Source organism: Tiliqua scincoides, chromosome 5, assembly GCF_035046505.1.
Source record: "Tiliqua scincoides isolate rTilSci1 chromosome 5, rTilSci1.hap2, whole genome shotgun sequence".
NCBI classification, from domain to species: domain Eukaryota; kingdom Metazoa; phylum Chordata; class Lepidosauria; order Squamata; family Scincidae; genus Tiliqua; species Tiliqua scincoides.
Genome location: NC_089825.1, coordinates 80,994,159 through 81,009,430, shown reverse-complemented (window position 1 = coordinate 81,009,430; position 15,272 = coordinate 80,994,159). Strand labels below are relative to the sequence as shown.

Genomic DNA, 15,272 nt, shown 5'->3' with positions numbered 1-15,272 from the left:
TCTGGAACACATGCACACAGAAGAACATACCTGAAATTTGAAACTTTCTAACTTCCTAGATTTCAAAACTAAGCTGCATGGCTCAGAAAGGTGGAGGGGGCAACTGCCTTCCCCTGCTGCCTCCAAAAATAGAAAAACAAAATTTCCCTCTTCCCAGCAGCTCAGGAGGCAATCACTACATTTGGGATGTACAAAAGCAGTACCAGCCGTAGAGTGGGTCCTGTAACCAACAGCTGATAAGGATATGTGCACCATTTTCTAACACCCTTCTGGTCAAATGCAGCGGCAGTCAAGGTCTACTTCAGTTCTTAAAAGCAGTTACTTCAGTTACTAACACAGCTGCCCAACATGTGTCCTGCAAGAATGGAAACTGTGCCTCAGAAATGTTGCAAAGGCAACTACTCTAACAGGGAGAGTAGTCTCCCAAGTAGCTACTCAGCTCAGCCCTGTTGATTGATGGGCTGGTTACATGTACCATAATGGTACCTAGAAAGGATAGATTTTTGACATATGCCTTCTCAAAGTCTCTCAGATCTATCCAGACAGAATCTCGGGGCTATATAAGCATATAGTTATGTCCCTCCCTTTCCCCATACACATGAAATGTGCTAGGAGAGAACACAAGGAGAAACTTGCATCATCTGTGAAGCATTCACTCTGGACATGAAGAAAGAACACTAACACACCTTTGATTTTACTGAAGGCACATAATCCTTTCAGGCTAAAAGAACCCAACTCTAAAACCCCTAAAGTAGAAACAATAACCACTGAAAACACTGTTGAGTTAGCTCCGTTAGTGGTACGAATTAGCCATAGTCTTCAAAGGCACTAGCATCCAAATATATGCACCTTCCCATCTCTTACCAAGACTGGGTGGCGTCTTGGGGATGGTGGGAGTTTTGGAAGGGATCCGGGAAACACTGGCTGGACTCTTCTGGTTCTGTGCCACAGCAGGACGAGCGGTTGCTATCTTTGTTGTATTTTTCATATCTGGACCCTGGTGACAGAATTGGGAAATGATAGTGTTCACTGAACTGCTCGCAGGTTAAAAAAGGGGAGCAAACTCCTGAGAATTCTCTCTTGCTCCTATTTACATAGTTCCAACCTAGTCTTTAGGAGAAAAGTGGACTCAGTGCCAGCACTGGCTGTAGAACTTTACTGTGTACTTATTAAGCATCTTTTACAAGGCTTTCAATGTATTTTTCTATCTTCTTACATTTGACTTTAGAAAAACCTTGTGAGATAAAATGCTCATTATTCCCAATGTGCAAACTAATTCAATGTCCCTTCAAGCACATCTATGGTCAAGAATTTGAACATGGATATTTTAGGTTCGCTACTAAGATTGTATTTTCTATACTATACTTTCTATACTACAATGGTAATATTGTACAACTGGAATAGTATTCAGAGAGGAAGAAGAATGTAGTTCATGTTTATTTTACTCTTTACCTCCCACATACAAGAGTTTTAGAACAGATAGCCTGTGTCATAATATATTACATAATCTGTGTACTGTTCATGTTTAGAACATCTATATCTATTCTACCATACATTTCAGGTCTCATTTCTACAGCATGTTATGCTGGCATTGTTAGACAAAAAAAATACTTGACACTATGATAAATCTTTGATCAGTGTATCACTCAGCCCTCCAAAACAGATGCAGACACAGTGTGAGAATAGAAAATCCTTCTGCTATCTGAAAAACTTGAACAATATCCAATGTATTATATATCCATGTCCTAAATAAAAGTTGTGTTGATAACATGCACACAAAGACCAGAAAATATAAACAGGTAAATGAGAATGAAGAATTTAAGAAGAGGATACAACTGGCGCAATCCTAACCCACTTCCCAGCATCGACATAAGGGGAATGCAGCTTCGAGGTAAGGGAACAAACAGTCCTTTACTTTGAGGAGCCCTCCATGAGTGCCATCCAACTGCAGGATGCAGCACATGTTCCATTGGTACAGCTATGCCACTGCTGGAAAATTGGTTAGGATTTGGTTAGCCAATGTTGGTTAGAGGAAGTTTTTTTTCTTTCATTTCTTGTTTGCATTGCAGTGTTGCCACTAGCTATTTAAGAACAACCAGAGTGTCCCTGTATGCACATCAAAGAATGAATGGCAGTCTCCTTGACTTTGTTAAAAATGAACTACAATTAAATGAAAAGTATTTAAATGCATTGTAAGGCCCTTTAACTGTCTAATCCTTCTGAAAAGGCACTGGTCAATTCTTGCTGGGTCCCTTAAAATTACAGAACTGCAGTAAAGTGAGATGGTAGTAGCTGGGCATTATCAAATGAAACCTACCTACATATTCACCCTTAGGAATTGCAAGTAACTATAAAAATGACACAAAATTAGCTGTGAAAACACAAAACAACCTAAAAGGAAGCTAATCCAGGTTACAGAGAAATAGATGAATCTGTGCCCCTCATTCAGCCCCACCGTCTTTTTAAATCATCTCCTTACCTTTACTTTTTTTTCTTTTGTTCCTGTACTGGTGGGTCGGGAAGTGATAGAAGAGACGTATTTAGGGGTGGAAGTTGGTACTGAGGACTCAGCAGGATTGGAAGATTTTTTCAAAGGGATAGAACTAAGAGAGGAGTTTTGTTTGGGGGTAATGGAAGATCTACCTTTCAGGGTTCTGACAGAGGAAGGTGTGGGTGTCTTTAAAAACATGTAAACAAAGTAAAATTAAACCAAGATCAGTATGAGAAAGAAAAAAAGATAAGCACAATCCAAAACAAAACTGAAAGAGGATAGTGGTTAAAACAAAGCAGGAACTAAAAAGGTTCTAAAGGTACAACACAGTAAAAGAAAAAGAAAAAGAAAACTGTAACCTAATTGAAACCGGCACCTTTACTTGTTTTGCCTTGACAAAAGATATGTCAACTTTAGAAGGATTAACACCAAGATCATAGAACTTTAGAGAATTCTGCATCAAATGAGCATTTGTAAAGAAAAGTGCTTCCACATTTCAAATATGACACAATGAAGTCCACCATACAGTAGAATTCTGGAAGAGATCATGATTGCTTCACCATGCCTTTTATTTTGCAGCATGCACCCACAAAAATAGCTGTGGGTCCTTGTCGTGCATTATTTCAAGTCCATGAGAACTACTGGTGGCAGGCATGGGTGTCTGAACAGGTCTTCACCAAAAAGTTTTACTTTCTTCAGAAGCACAGCCTGACCACATCAAGTTACTTAATTTGCATATAACCATAAGGCCATTAAAATGAAATACTCAGCATAGTGAGCCGCTACAATATCATCACCAACTTACAGCACAGTTCTGAACATGTCTACTCAAAAGTAAGCCCCACTGAATTTAATGTGACTTGCTCATAAGTAAATGTGCATATGACTGCAGCCTGAGAAAGTCCTTGAACTACCACCACTAATAAACAGGCTGAGCTCTGCAGGTATCCTGATATCTAAATGAACAGTCGAAATAAAATAGCCGAAGAGGATATTTTTCCCTTCTTAGTGTCAAAAACAGAAGCTTGGGAAGACAAGTCTTAGCCATTTGTGAATCAAAACTTCAGCCCTTCCAATCAGAGACCCTATCCAGGTAACCTTTCTTTGCAAGCTTCCTGCTAGTACCCTCATCCTTTCTGAGGCCTGCCTTATGCTGTCCTTAGGCAGTTCTCTCTCAGGTAATACCGATTATAATAAGGCATAGGAGTCCTTCGGAAAGCCCAAGTTGCAGAAATAGGAATTTCTCCTGCAGTGTTCTAATTTTGTACAGCATTAAGAACTGTAGCAGAAACAATTTTGTAAATGATATTTTGGGGTCGTCCCCCCCAAGAATATTTCTACCCAACATAACCCTAAGCAGGTTATACTTTTAAGTTAACACACATTAAACATAAAATAAATTCAGTTGCATTTTGTGGGCCTTATTTAAACAATTTAGACCCAAACTATATATAAAGTTTTCTACTAGACAACCATCAACCTGCCCACTCCTCAACACACCTACACCAACATAATATTTCAATGAAAGAACCAAGAAAGCAGAGAGAGGAGGAGGAAATTGAACTATGCTCATATATTTGTCAACTTACTTTTGGTTTTGGTTCTTCAGTTCCAGCTCCATTTTTGTTGTCAATATGAGCTGATAAAAGAAAGGAAAATTAGAGTTACTCTTTATTTTACAGCACTATGAAATAAATTCTGAAGACAGCAAGCCACTTAGACTTTAATTGTAGCATGCAATTCTCCTTTGTACTTGCATAAAGAGCAAGAGAAAAACTCAGTTCCAAATACACACTTTGCAATTGTCTCCCTCCCTTTCACACTAAGCTTCACAGCAAAATGTAAACATGTCGTCATATCAGTGCCCAAACCATTTGAAAGGGGGGGGGGAAATCTAGCCAGCTGCACTGGGAGAGACAAAATACTGTGCGTTTCTCCCCCCCCCCCATATGATTGGTGCTACTGCTGGCAACCCCTCTGTGTGCTTGTGTGTGAAGCTCTGTTTGCAGTGTGATGTCAGGAACTGGCAAGACCACTGTGGTTTTTAATTCCCAAAGCAACAGATGCCATTAACAGACCCTCACAGTTTCTACACGCATAAATACAAGAACCTTAGTGCTGTCTGCACAAATGCTATCTGCATTTGAATTTCCTGAAAAAGGAACCAAGCAATTAAAAGCTGATCTGTTTTTATATGAACCAGCTCGTTATGCATGCGATAAGGAATATGCAACCGAATACTTTATTTGGGGCAAATAATATTAATAAAAGAGGCAAGGGGGGGAGTGTGTTTTTTTCAAAAACATAAAAATTCCCCTCCAACAGAATATGGCTATCACTTTGCAAGATACATCTCCCTCACATTCTGGTAACAACCAGCTTTATTTGCTCTTGTCATATCCAAAAATTTGCTTACACAAGATTCATGTCACTACTGTTTCAGGGTTATATTTCTGAGAAAACTCCTGTATATAAAAGATCACATGGTGTTAAAAGCCACTCTCATTAAATCTTATGGTCAATGCATATTTCCAGGGCAGTGGTTCCCAAACTTTTTAACAAGGAGCCACCTAGAAATGAAAGTTTCATCAACCACTTCAGTGGATATGAAGGTTATTTGGCCACAGCACTCCCCCAAGTAGCAGATTCTTTAACCTTGATGCACATAGTTTAATCTAACTGTCCAGTCTAGACATAATCTAGTCTAACTGTCAGTTTTATGACCCACCAGCCTTGAACCTGTCATCATCTCTCAAGCTTATCTTCCTCACAGAGTTGCGACAAAGATAAAATGAAAGGCAGCAGACCCATGTACATCACCCTGGGCTTCTTGGAGAAAGGGTAGGATAAACATGCAATAAATAAAATACCAACTTGCACATGGATTAAAAGGGTAAGCCTCTTGAGAAAATGAGTTAGGAAGAACTGGTTCTAGCAGAGGGCACTTTCACTGAGAAATGATGAAAAATGATGAAAAATGACCAAATATCAAAATGACCACATATCAATAATCTGCACTGCTAATCTAAAGAGTCTGGAAGGATACCGGATACCCTTTCTCTGCCCCATCCCAACATTTCTGAAAATGGGACTGTCTTCCCAATCAAAGTCTTTGGGTTCTATTAAAGCAGAAGTCAAGGTTGCAGTGAAAGTCCAGTGTATGTATGGCAAGTCCTTTCCAGAAAGAATACAGTGGACAAATATTTTCTTATGAACTAAAAGATGAAATCATCAATTAAAATCCAAACTCGGACAGGTTTATTTTTATGAAAGAAAACCCAGATGAGGAGAATAAATTAACCAATCCTGCAAACAAACTAATGGCAACAAGGAAAATATTATTGCAAATTCAACAAGCAATTAATTGCTAGCTCAAGTATTTTCCCACCGATTGACAAACAGGCAATCTAACAAAAAAGATATCAGTGTCAAAGGATATGCATTTGCCTAGTCCTTTATAAATCTCTTCAACTTCTCAAGTTAGAAATTTCAATGAGTAGGCTAGTGTAAAAATGCAATCTCTGCAAAACAAATCTTCAAAAATGGCCTAGTTCAGATATTTACACCATTTGACTGGTTCCAAACATTAAATGTGCGCGCTGACAGCATGTACGGGTCCTGGCTCCTCCCTTTGCTTCCTCCACTTCCCTTCTCAATGTTGCTAACTGCATGGGGGGCAGTCATCCAAGCTACTCCCCTACATGTGCTGCTAGCAACACAGTGGGTGGAGCGAGTGGACAACATGACCTGAACGCTGCACTCCCGCGTGCCACCTAGAAAGCTCCTGCTGTGCTGCCTTGGGCAGAGGACGCTGAGGAGGAGCTGAGGCAGGAAGCAGCAAGCAAGGCAACCCTGCCTACCGGGCTCTGAGGCTCTCCACACGTTCTAGGGAGTAAGTCCCATTAAGTATAAAGGGACTGACTTCTGAGTAGACAGGCAGGCAGGGATCCTCCTGGGCGATTAGGGAACACCGTCTCCACACCTTCTAGGGAGTAAGTTCCATTAACTATAAAGGGACTGACTTCTGAGTAGGCAGGCAGGCAGGCAGCATCTCCTAGAAAGATCTCCTAGAAAGCATCTCCTAGAAAGAAAGAAAGCATCTCCTAGAAAGAAAGAAAGGCAGGCAGGCAGGCAGCATCTCTGCGCGCCACCTAGAAAGCGCCTGCTGTGCTGCTTTGGGCAGAGGACGCTGAGGAGAAGCTGAGGCAGGAAGCAGCAAGAGAGGCAACTCCGGGCTCTGAGGCTCTCCACACCTTCCAGGGAGTAAGTCCCATTAACTATAAAGGGACTGACTCCTGAGTAGACAGGCAGGCAGGCATCCACCCAGGTGCTGAGGGGATATTTTTGTAAAGTATATTTTTGTACATGAATGACTGTGGATTGTTGTACATTAAAAAAATAAGACCTACCCCGAAAATAAGACCTAGTGTGTTTTTTTGAGCAAAAAATATATATATATATATATAAGACAGTGTCTTATTTTCGTGGAAACATGGTATAAGGCAGCACTTCAGAGCCCCCAACCCATCCCATGCAACTGAGAAGATTAAATTCCACAATCTGGAAGAGCTGAAGAAGCAAAGGGAGGCAGTAGATGTGACCACACATCATTTAACATGCAGTGTCAAACAAGCATTTAACAACATTTAACATGCAAACAAGCAGGTAGGTGTCATCCAAACCAGCCTAATTTTCAACTCAACCTTGAACCTTAAGATACAGGAAGCATTCCACCATCTATTCTATGGAGCAATCAATACATCCTACTCTCAAGTTCAGAATCAAAACTGACTTGCATTCTAAAGGCCAACATAAACCTTATTTTTGTTGATCACGGATGCCAATGGTAAAAATCTGAGCCTCTACACCCCAAGATCACTGTGGACCGAGAACTACCAGAAGTTCAAGCTGGTTTTCGAAGAGGCAGAGGAACTAGAGATCAAATTGCCAACATTTGCTGGATTACAGAGTAAGCAAGGGAGTTCCAGAAAAACATCTGCTTCATCAACTATGCTAAAAACTTTGACAGTGTGGATCACAACAAATTGTGGCAAGTTCTTAAAGAGATGGGAGTACCAGACCACCTCATCTGTCTCCTGAGAAATCTGTATGCAGGTCAAGAAGCAACCATTAGAACCGGATATGGAACAAGTGATTGTTTTAAAATTGGGAAAGGAGCATGACAAGGCTGTATATTGTCACCCTGCTTATTTAACTTATATGTAGAGTACATCGTGCGAAAGGCTGGGCCGGATGAATCACAACTCAGAGTTAAGATTGCTGTAAGAAATATCAGTAACCTCAGATATACAGATGATACCACTCTAATGGCAGAAAACCAAGAGGATCTAAAGAACCTCCTGATGAGATTGAAGGAGGAAAGTGCAAAATATGGCTTGAAACTACATTGGGGAGGATGAGGATGGGGAGGTTAGAGAACAACAAGACAAAGGCAGGGTAGGAGAAGAAATTGGGAAAGGTAGGGTGATGGGATGTGATAGACAGTTTGGCACAATGAGAGGATGCGGGGACAAAGGAGCGAATAAGCAGCCCGTCCTGGGGCATTCCGTGTATAAATGCTTTTATGCGAATGCCCGAAGTCTACGAGCAAAGGTGGGAGAACTGGAATGTCTGGTGACAAGGGAAAATATTGACATAGTGGGCATAACGGAAACCTGGTGGAATGCGGAGAATCAGTGGGATACCGCAATCCCGGGCTATAAACTCTACAGGAGGGACAGGCAGGGGCGTGTTGGAGGTGGGGTGGCCCTTTATGTTAAGGAAGGGATAGAATCCAGCAAAGTAGAGATTGAAGGTGGGTCCGACTCCACCATAGAATCTCTGTGGGTTAAATTACCAGGCTTGAGCAGCGATGTAATACTGGGGGTGTGCTATCGTCCTCCAGACCAGAAATCTGATGGGGACCTTGAAATGAGGAAACAGATCAGGGAGGTGACAAGGAAGGACAGGGTTGTAATCATGGGGGACTTCAATTATCCTCATATTGACTGGGTCAATTTGTGTTCTGGTCACGATAAGGAAACCGGATTTCTTGACGTGCTAAATGACTGTGGCTTAGATCAGCTAGTCACGGAGCCCACCAGAGGACAGGTGACTCTGGATTTAATTTTGTGCGGTACGCAGGACCTGGTTAGAGATGTAAACGTTACTGAGCCATTGGGGAACAGTGATCATGCTGCGATCCGTTTTGACGTGCACGTTGGGGGAAGAATACCAGGCAAATCTCTAACAAAAACCCTTGACTTCCGACGGGCGGACTTCCCTCAAATGAGGAGGCTGGTTAGAAGGAGGTTGAAAGGGAGGGTAAAAAGAGTCCAGTCTCTCCAGAGTGCATGGAGGCTGCTTAAAACAACAGTAATAGAGGCCCAGCAGAGGTGTATACCGCAAAGAAAGAAGGGTTCCACTAAATCCAGGAGGGTGCCCGCGTGGCTAACCAGCCAAGTTAGAGAGGCTGTGAAGGGCAAGGAAGCTTCCTTCCGTAAATGGAAGTCTTGCCCTAATGAAGAGAATAAAAAGGAACATAAACTGTGGCAAAAGAAATGTAAGAAGGTGATAGGGGAGGCCAAGCGAGACTATGAGGAACGCATGGCCAGCAACATTAAGGGGAATAATAAAAGCTTCTTCAAATATGTTAGAAGCAGGAAACCCGCCAGAGAAGCGGTTGGCCCTCTGGATGGTGAGGGAGGGAAAGGGGAGATAAAAGGAGACTTAGAGATGGCAGAGAAATTAAATGAGTTCTTTGCATCTGTCTTCACGGCAGAAGACCTCGGGCAGATACCGCTGCCCGAACGGCCCCTCCTAACCGAGGAGTTAAGTCAGATAGAGGTTAAAAGAGAAGATGTTTCAGACCTCATTGATAAATTAAAGATCAATAAGTCACCGGGCCCTGACGGCATACACCCAAGGGTTATTAAGGAATTGAAGAATGAAGTTGCAGATCTCTTGACTAAGGTATGCAACTTGTCCCTCAAAACGGCCACGGTACCAGAAGATTGGAGGATAGCAAATGTCACGCCTATTTTTAAAAAGGGAAAGAGGGGGGACCCGGGAAACTATAGGCCGGTCAGCCTAACATCTATACCGGGTAAGATGGTGGAATGCCTCATCAAAGATAGGATCTCAAAACACATAGACGAACAGGCCTTGCTGAGGGAGAGTCAGCATGGCTTCTGTAAGGGTAAGTCTTGCCTCACGAACCTTACAGAATTCTTTGAAAAGGTCAACAGGCATGTGGATGCGGGAGAACCCGTGGACATTATATATCTGGACTTTCAGAAGGCGTTTGACACGGTCCCTCACCAAAGGCTACTGAAAAAACTCCACAGTCAGGGAATTAGAGGACAGGTCCTCTCGTGGATTGAGAACTGGTTGGAGGCCAGGAAGCAGAGAGTGGGTGTCAATGGGCAGTTTTCACAATGGAGAGAGGTGAAAAGCGGTGTGCCCCAAGGATCTGTCCTGGGACCGGTGCTTTTCAACCTCTTCATAAATGACCTGGAGACAGGGTTGAGCAGTGAAGTGGCTAAGTTTGCAGATGACACCAAACTTTTCCGAGTGGTAAAGACCAGAAGTGATTGTGAGGAGCTCCAGAAGGATCTCTCCAGACTGGCAGAATGGGCAGCAAAAAGGCAGATGCGCTTCAATGTCAGTAAGTGTAAAGTCATGCACATTGGGGCAAAAAATCAAAACTTTAGATATAGGCTGATGGGTTCTGAGCTGTCTGTGACAGATCAGGAGAGAGATCTTGGGGTGGTGGTGGACAGGTCGATGAAAGTGTCGACCCAATGTGCGGTGACAGTGAAGAAGGCCAATTCTATGCTTGGGATCATTAGGAAGGGTATTGAGAACAAAACGGTTAGTATTATAATGCCGTTGTACAAATCTATGGTAAGGCCACACCTGGAGTATTGTGTCCAGTTCTGGTCGCCGCATCTCAAAAAAGACATAGTGGAAATGGAAAAGGTGCAAAAGAGAGCGACTAAGATGATTACGGGGCTGGGGCACCTTCCTTATGAGGAAAGGCTACGGCGTTTGGGCCTCTTCAGCCTAGAAAAGCGACGCTTGAGGGGGGACATGATTGAGACATACAAAATTATGCAGGGGATGGACAGAGTGGATAGGGAGATGCTCTTTACACTCTCACATAATACCAGAACCAGGGGACATCCACTAAAATTGAGTGTTGGGCGGGTTAGGACAGACAAAAGAAAATATTTCTTTACTCAGCGTGTGGTCGGTCTGTGGAACTCCTTGCCACAGGATGTGGTGCTGGCGTCTAGCCTAGGCGCCTTTAAAAGGGGATTGGACGAGTTTCTGGAGGAAAAATCCATTATGGGGTACAAGCGATGATGTGTATGCGCAACCTCCTGATTTTAGGAATGGGTTAAGTCAGAATGCCAGATGTAGGGGAGAGCACCAGGATGAGGTCTCTTGTTACCTGGTGTGCTCCCTGGGGCATTTGGTGGGCCGCTGTGAGATACAGGAAGCTGGACTAGATGGGCCTATGGCCTGATCCAGTGGGGCTGTTCTTATGTTCTTATGTTCTTATGTACATTAAAAAAACTAAGATCATGGCATTCGGTCCCATCAACTCATGGCAAACAGAAGGGGAAGAAAAGGAAGCCATGACAGAGTTTATCTTCTTGGGCTCCAAGATCTCTGCAGATGGAGATTGCAGCCAGGAAATTAAAAGACACTTGCTTCTTGGGAAGAAAGCTATGGTAAGCCTAGACAACTTAATTAAAAGACGAGACATCACCTTGTTGACAAAGGTCAGTATAGTCAAAGCTATGGTTTTTCCAGTAGTAATGTATGGCTGGGAGAGCTGGATCATCAGCAGGGCTGAGCACCAAAGAATAGACTCTTTTGAATTACGGTGTTAGAGAAGACTTTTGAGAGTCCCATAGACTGCAAGGAGATCAAATCAGATGATGAAGTTGAAACTTAAATACTGTGGTCATCTCATGAGAAGGGATGACTCTTTAGAAAAGACCCTGATGCTGGGAAAATTTGAAGGCAAAATGAGAAGGGGACAGCAGAGGATAAGCTGGTTAAATAGTGTTACGGAGGCAATGAACATAAATTTGGACACACTCCAGAAGTTAGTGGTAGACAGGGGGGCCTGTCGTGCTGTGGTCTATGGGTTCACAAAGAGTCAGACACGACTTAACGACTGAACAACAACAACATGCTCCAAGGTGTTGAGTTTTCATTGTGAGGTATTCTTTTATTCCTGTGAGAAAAAGAGGTCTAGAGTGGTAGTCTCTAAACTCAAGTTGCCCTTCCTTTTCTATTATGGTTTTCTGTAGCACCTTGGAGTGCAGGGAGAATCTGAGGAAATGAAGCAATTAACATATAAGAAGGACGTCCAAACAGCAGAGTACTGCTGCTATCAACTTTTTAAAATGCAACAAAATGTGAAATATGCACAAGTGTGAAATGTGCACAAAAATGCAACTTTGTGTTGTGTCCTTTTATTCCAACTGATTGCTATCCTCTGCTTATCTGCATGGACATGTGCATGCCACTTTTCTGAATCAACCAAGCTTTTATTACCAAAATTTGAAGTACAACCTGTAGGTGTGCTTCTCTCAACTTGTTGAGATACAGTTAGAGAGAGCTATTGTTCATTACTCCCAGGATCCAATTTTCCCACAGCATCAGTTTGTTAGCTACTATAAGTTAAAGCAGTCAACTTGATATAGCAGAATCCTGTGTAGACCCACTGTCATGGAATGTATATAATGCACACTAAAGTTTCTGAAAAACAGATCTGATTTCAGAGGAATCACCTGTTACTAGATGGATTTTCCTTCTTCCTGACCTCTTCCAAAAGCTTTACTTTTCAATGACTCAGCACCGACTTAAATAATTTCATTCCAAATGACTGTTCAACAAGATTCTAACAGGTGAGCATGCCCAGCCCTTCCTCATTACAGACCAACCTCCAATTTGGGAGAGGGTTTAAAAGTATCACTTGAAGAAGAGATCCAAGGTTCAGAATGTTTCATTTACAGCTAGAATTTAAGAGGTTCCTGGGATCTTTTTTTATCACTTCAGTTCCAATCCTCTCTTTAAGGCTGACAAATCTCCTCAGTGATAGAGGTGTCAAAGGCAAGGACGCTCCTAAAGAAGTTCTCTACCACAATTCCTCTAGGAACCAAAGAGAGTTAGGCAATAATGGCCTACCCCCATATGATTACTGTAAGCTTATTTTGTCTCTACAAGCTATCTTTGTTAAACGTAGGCACTTCTGACAGGATTCAACAGCATACTAGACTAGAGTCATGCCCATCAGACAATGTGATCTTTCTTCCAGAAAGATATTACTTTTAAAAACTACCCCATGAGCTACTCATGGTTGGCAGAATTCACTGGCAAACTGAGGATATCCTTTCTGAAGAGATTTTAGTACTCGATAGTACCCGACGACAAATCCTAAAAATGAATATAAAATAAAAGCTAGGATGAACTGTTTCACCAGCTCATCTTGCACTGAAGACATCAAACCTTGAAGTAGAGGCAGTCTAAAACGGTTTTATTTTTGTGGATGGCAGTGTTATACAAAAGGGGGGGCCTAAAATAGTGTTACAGCAGTAATATGTGCTTTTAATACAAATTAATATTTTAATTAATTTTAAAGCGTTTTTATCAAGTGTAATCACTGTCAAATGTGTTTTATTACTGTGGCTATGTCTGTCAACTGCCACAGCAATAAAATAGGCATCACACCCACCCACCACAAAGAGCACAACTACATAGTCGACTACTTAATTAAACTTACAGGAGTCGTTTAAGATTTGCATGCTACTTCTGTGAACACCTATAATGAACCTAATGCTGCCAAATACAAACAAATTAAAACAGTGAGAAGATAGCAACTTGAACCAACAGAATGGAATATAGCATTGAATTGCTATGGAAACAAATTGGTTTTAAAGTGCAAGAAAAAAACAAACTAACATAGCAAGGAGCCATTAAACATTTGTTTACTCATGAGTAAACATGACTGTGTAGATCAGTTTTGCTTTCCATAGGGTTCAATACATTATCAGCTTGGAGGGAGGGACTTCGCTCTCCAGTGTTTTTGGGGTCAGTGTTCATTGGATCAAGACTATTCCGGTGGCACTACATTCTTCCCGGCCTGCCCTTTCCAATGGACCAGGGTACGATCACCTACTCACGAGGTGTGGCTCACTGTGGCTCAGTTTTACTTTCAATAGGGCTCCATATATTTTCCTTATCAGCTTCCTAGCATGCTCAGAAGACTCTATTTCTGGTGACACTTTGATTAGGTGGACCACATGAAGTGGTACAGCCAAGGACAAACGTTAAGAACATAAGAACAGCACCACTAGATTAGGCCATAGGCCCATCTAGTCCAGTTTTCTGTATCTCACAGTGGCTCACCAAATGCCCCAGGGAGCACACCAGATAACAAGAGACTTGCATGCTGGTGCCCTCTCTTGCATCTAGCATTCTGACATAGCCCATTTCTAAAATCAGGAGGTTGCACATACACATAATGGCTTGTAACCCGTTATGGATTTTTCCTCCAGAAATTTGTCCAATCCCCTTTTAAAGGCATCTAGGCTAGATGCCATCACCACATCCTGTGGCAAGGAGTCCCACAGACCAACCACACACTGAGTAAAGATATTTTCTTTTGTCTGTCCTAACTCCCCCAACACTCAATTTGAGTGGATGTCCCCTGGTTCTGGTGTTATGTGAGAGTGTAAAGAGCATCTCTCTATCCACTCTATCCTTCCCAAGCATAATTTTGTATGTCTCAATCATGTCCCCCCTCAGGCGTCTCTTTTCTAGGTTGAAGAGGCCCAAATGTCGTAGCCTTTCCTCATAAGGAAGGCGGCCCAGCCCAGTAATCATCTTAGTCACTCTCTTTTGCACCTTTTCCATTTCTACTATGTCCTTTTTGAGAACTGGACACAATACTACAGGTGTATATACAACGGCATTATAACATTAGCTGTTTTGTTCTCAATACCTTTTCCTTTTGTTCAAACAAAAGGTATTTGAACAAAATACCTTTTGTTTTAAATACCTTGAGAAACACTGATCTAAAATAAGGTGCTGTTTGCAAACCATGCAACCCTTCAAATGAATGGATAACTTGAGATGTCTGAAAGGGATAGGAGATACTGTAAAGGGAGCAAAAGATTCCTTTAAAGAATGCTGTGATGCTGGTAAAGGCTACGTAATCCTGGTAATCCTCCTGGCCCCACCCCTTCCTCCTCAAGGGTGTCATAAAGCCTGTCCTGGAGCCCCGCCCCTTCCTATCTACCCATATCTTATCCAGACCCAGCCCTTCCACTGGCTGCTCATGTGGTTGGGGTGGTGGCCATGGTTGCTGCCTTGGAAAGAGATGAGCCCCTGGTGGGTGCTGCCTCCAGGTGCAGTCGCCTGGGGGATCCGGGGCTTTTGGGGTGGTTGCCAGAGGCCCTCCTGTCTGGCACGCCACCCCCCCGAACTCTCCTTGGCTTAGGCCCCCTGCCTATTGCCGGATCCTTGAGAGGGGGTCCTGACCTGTGGCGACATGGCTGCTTGCAGGTGGGCTGAAGACAGAAGATGAGGGTCAGTGCTGGCTAGGCTGCCAGCTGGAGCAGAAGCTGGTCAGTCCCTGAGCTAGGAGCCACAGGGATTAGAGACCCTGAGACCTTAAGGGAGGAAGAACTGAGTGATGTAACCCACTCACCCCCACAACCCTACTGAGGCCTTTGGGGCAGCGTTGTCCATGCTGGGGCTG

General features: G+C 42.8%; 2 protein-coding genes across 16 annotated transcripts in view; one reads left to right on the top strand and one right to left on the bottom strand.

Moving 5' to 3' along the window:
* Positions 1-15,272, top strand: part of SLC25A39 (solute carrier family 25 member 39) — a 441,295-nt gene that overhangs the window by 313,775 nt on the left and 112,248 nt on the right. The gene's annotated exons all lie outside the window — the stretch shown is intronic.
* Positions 1-15,272, bottom strand: part of MAPT (microtubule associated protein tau) — a 113,857-nt gene that overhangs the window by 45,945 nt on the left and 52,640 nt on the right. For 10 of the 15 annotated variants that reach the window (XM_066627919.1, XM_066627923.1, XM_066627920.1 and 7 more), the window contains 3 exons: positions 4,081-4,130; positions 2,480-2,677; positions 865-997 (listed from right to left, as the gene is read on the bottom strand). In XM_066627919.1, coding sequence (XP_066484016.1) covers positions 865-997; positions 2,480-2,677; positions 4,081-4,130 — 381 coding nt within the window. The remainder of the gene's footprint in view (positions 1-864; positions 998-2,479; positions 2,678-4,080; positions 4,131-15,272) is intronic. The other 5 variants (XM_066627927.1, XM_066627929.1, XM_066627931.1 and 2 more) reach the window with 1 other exon arrangement.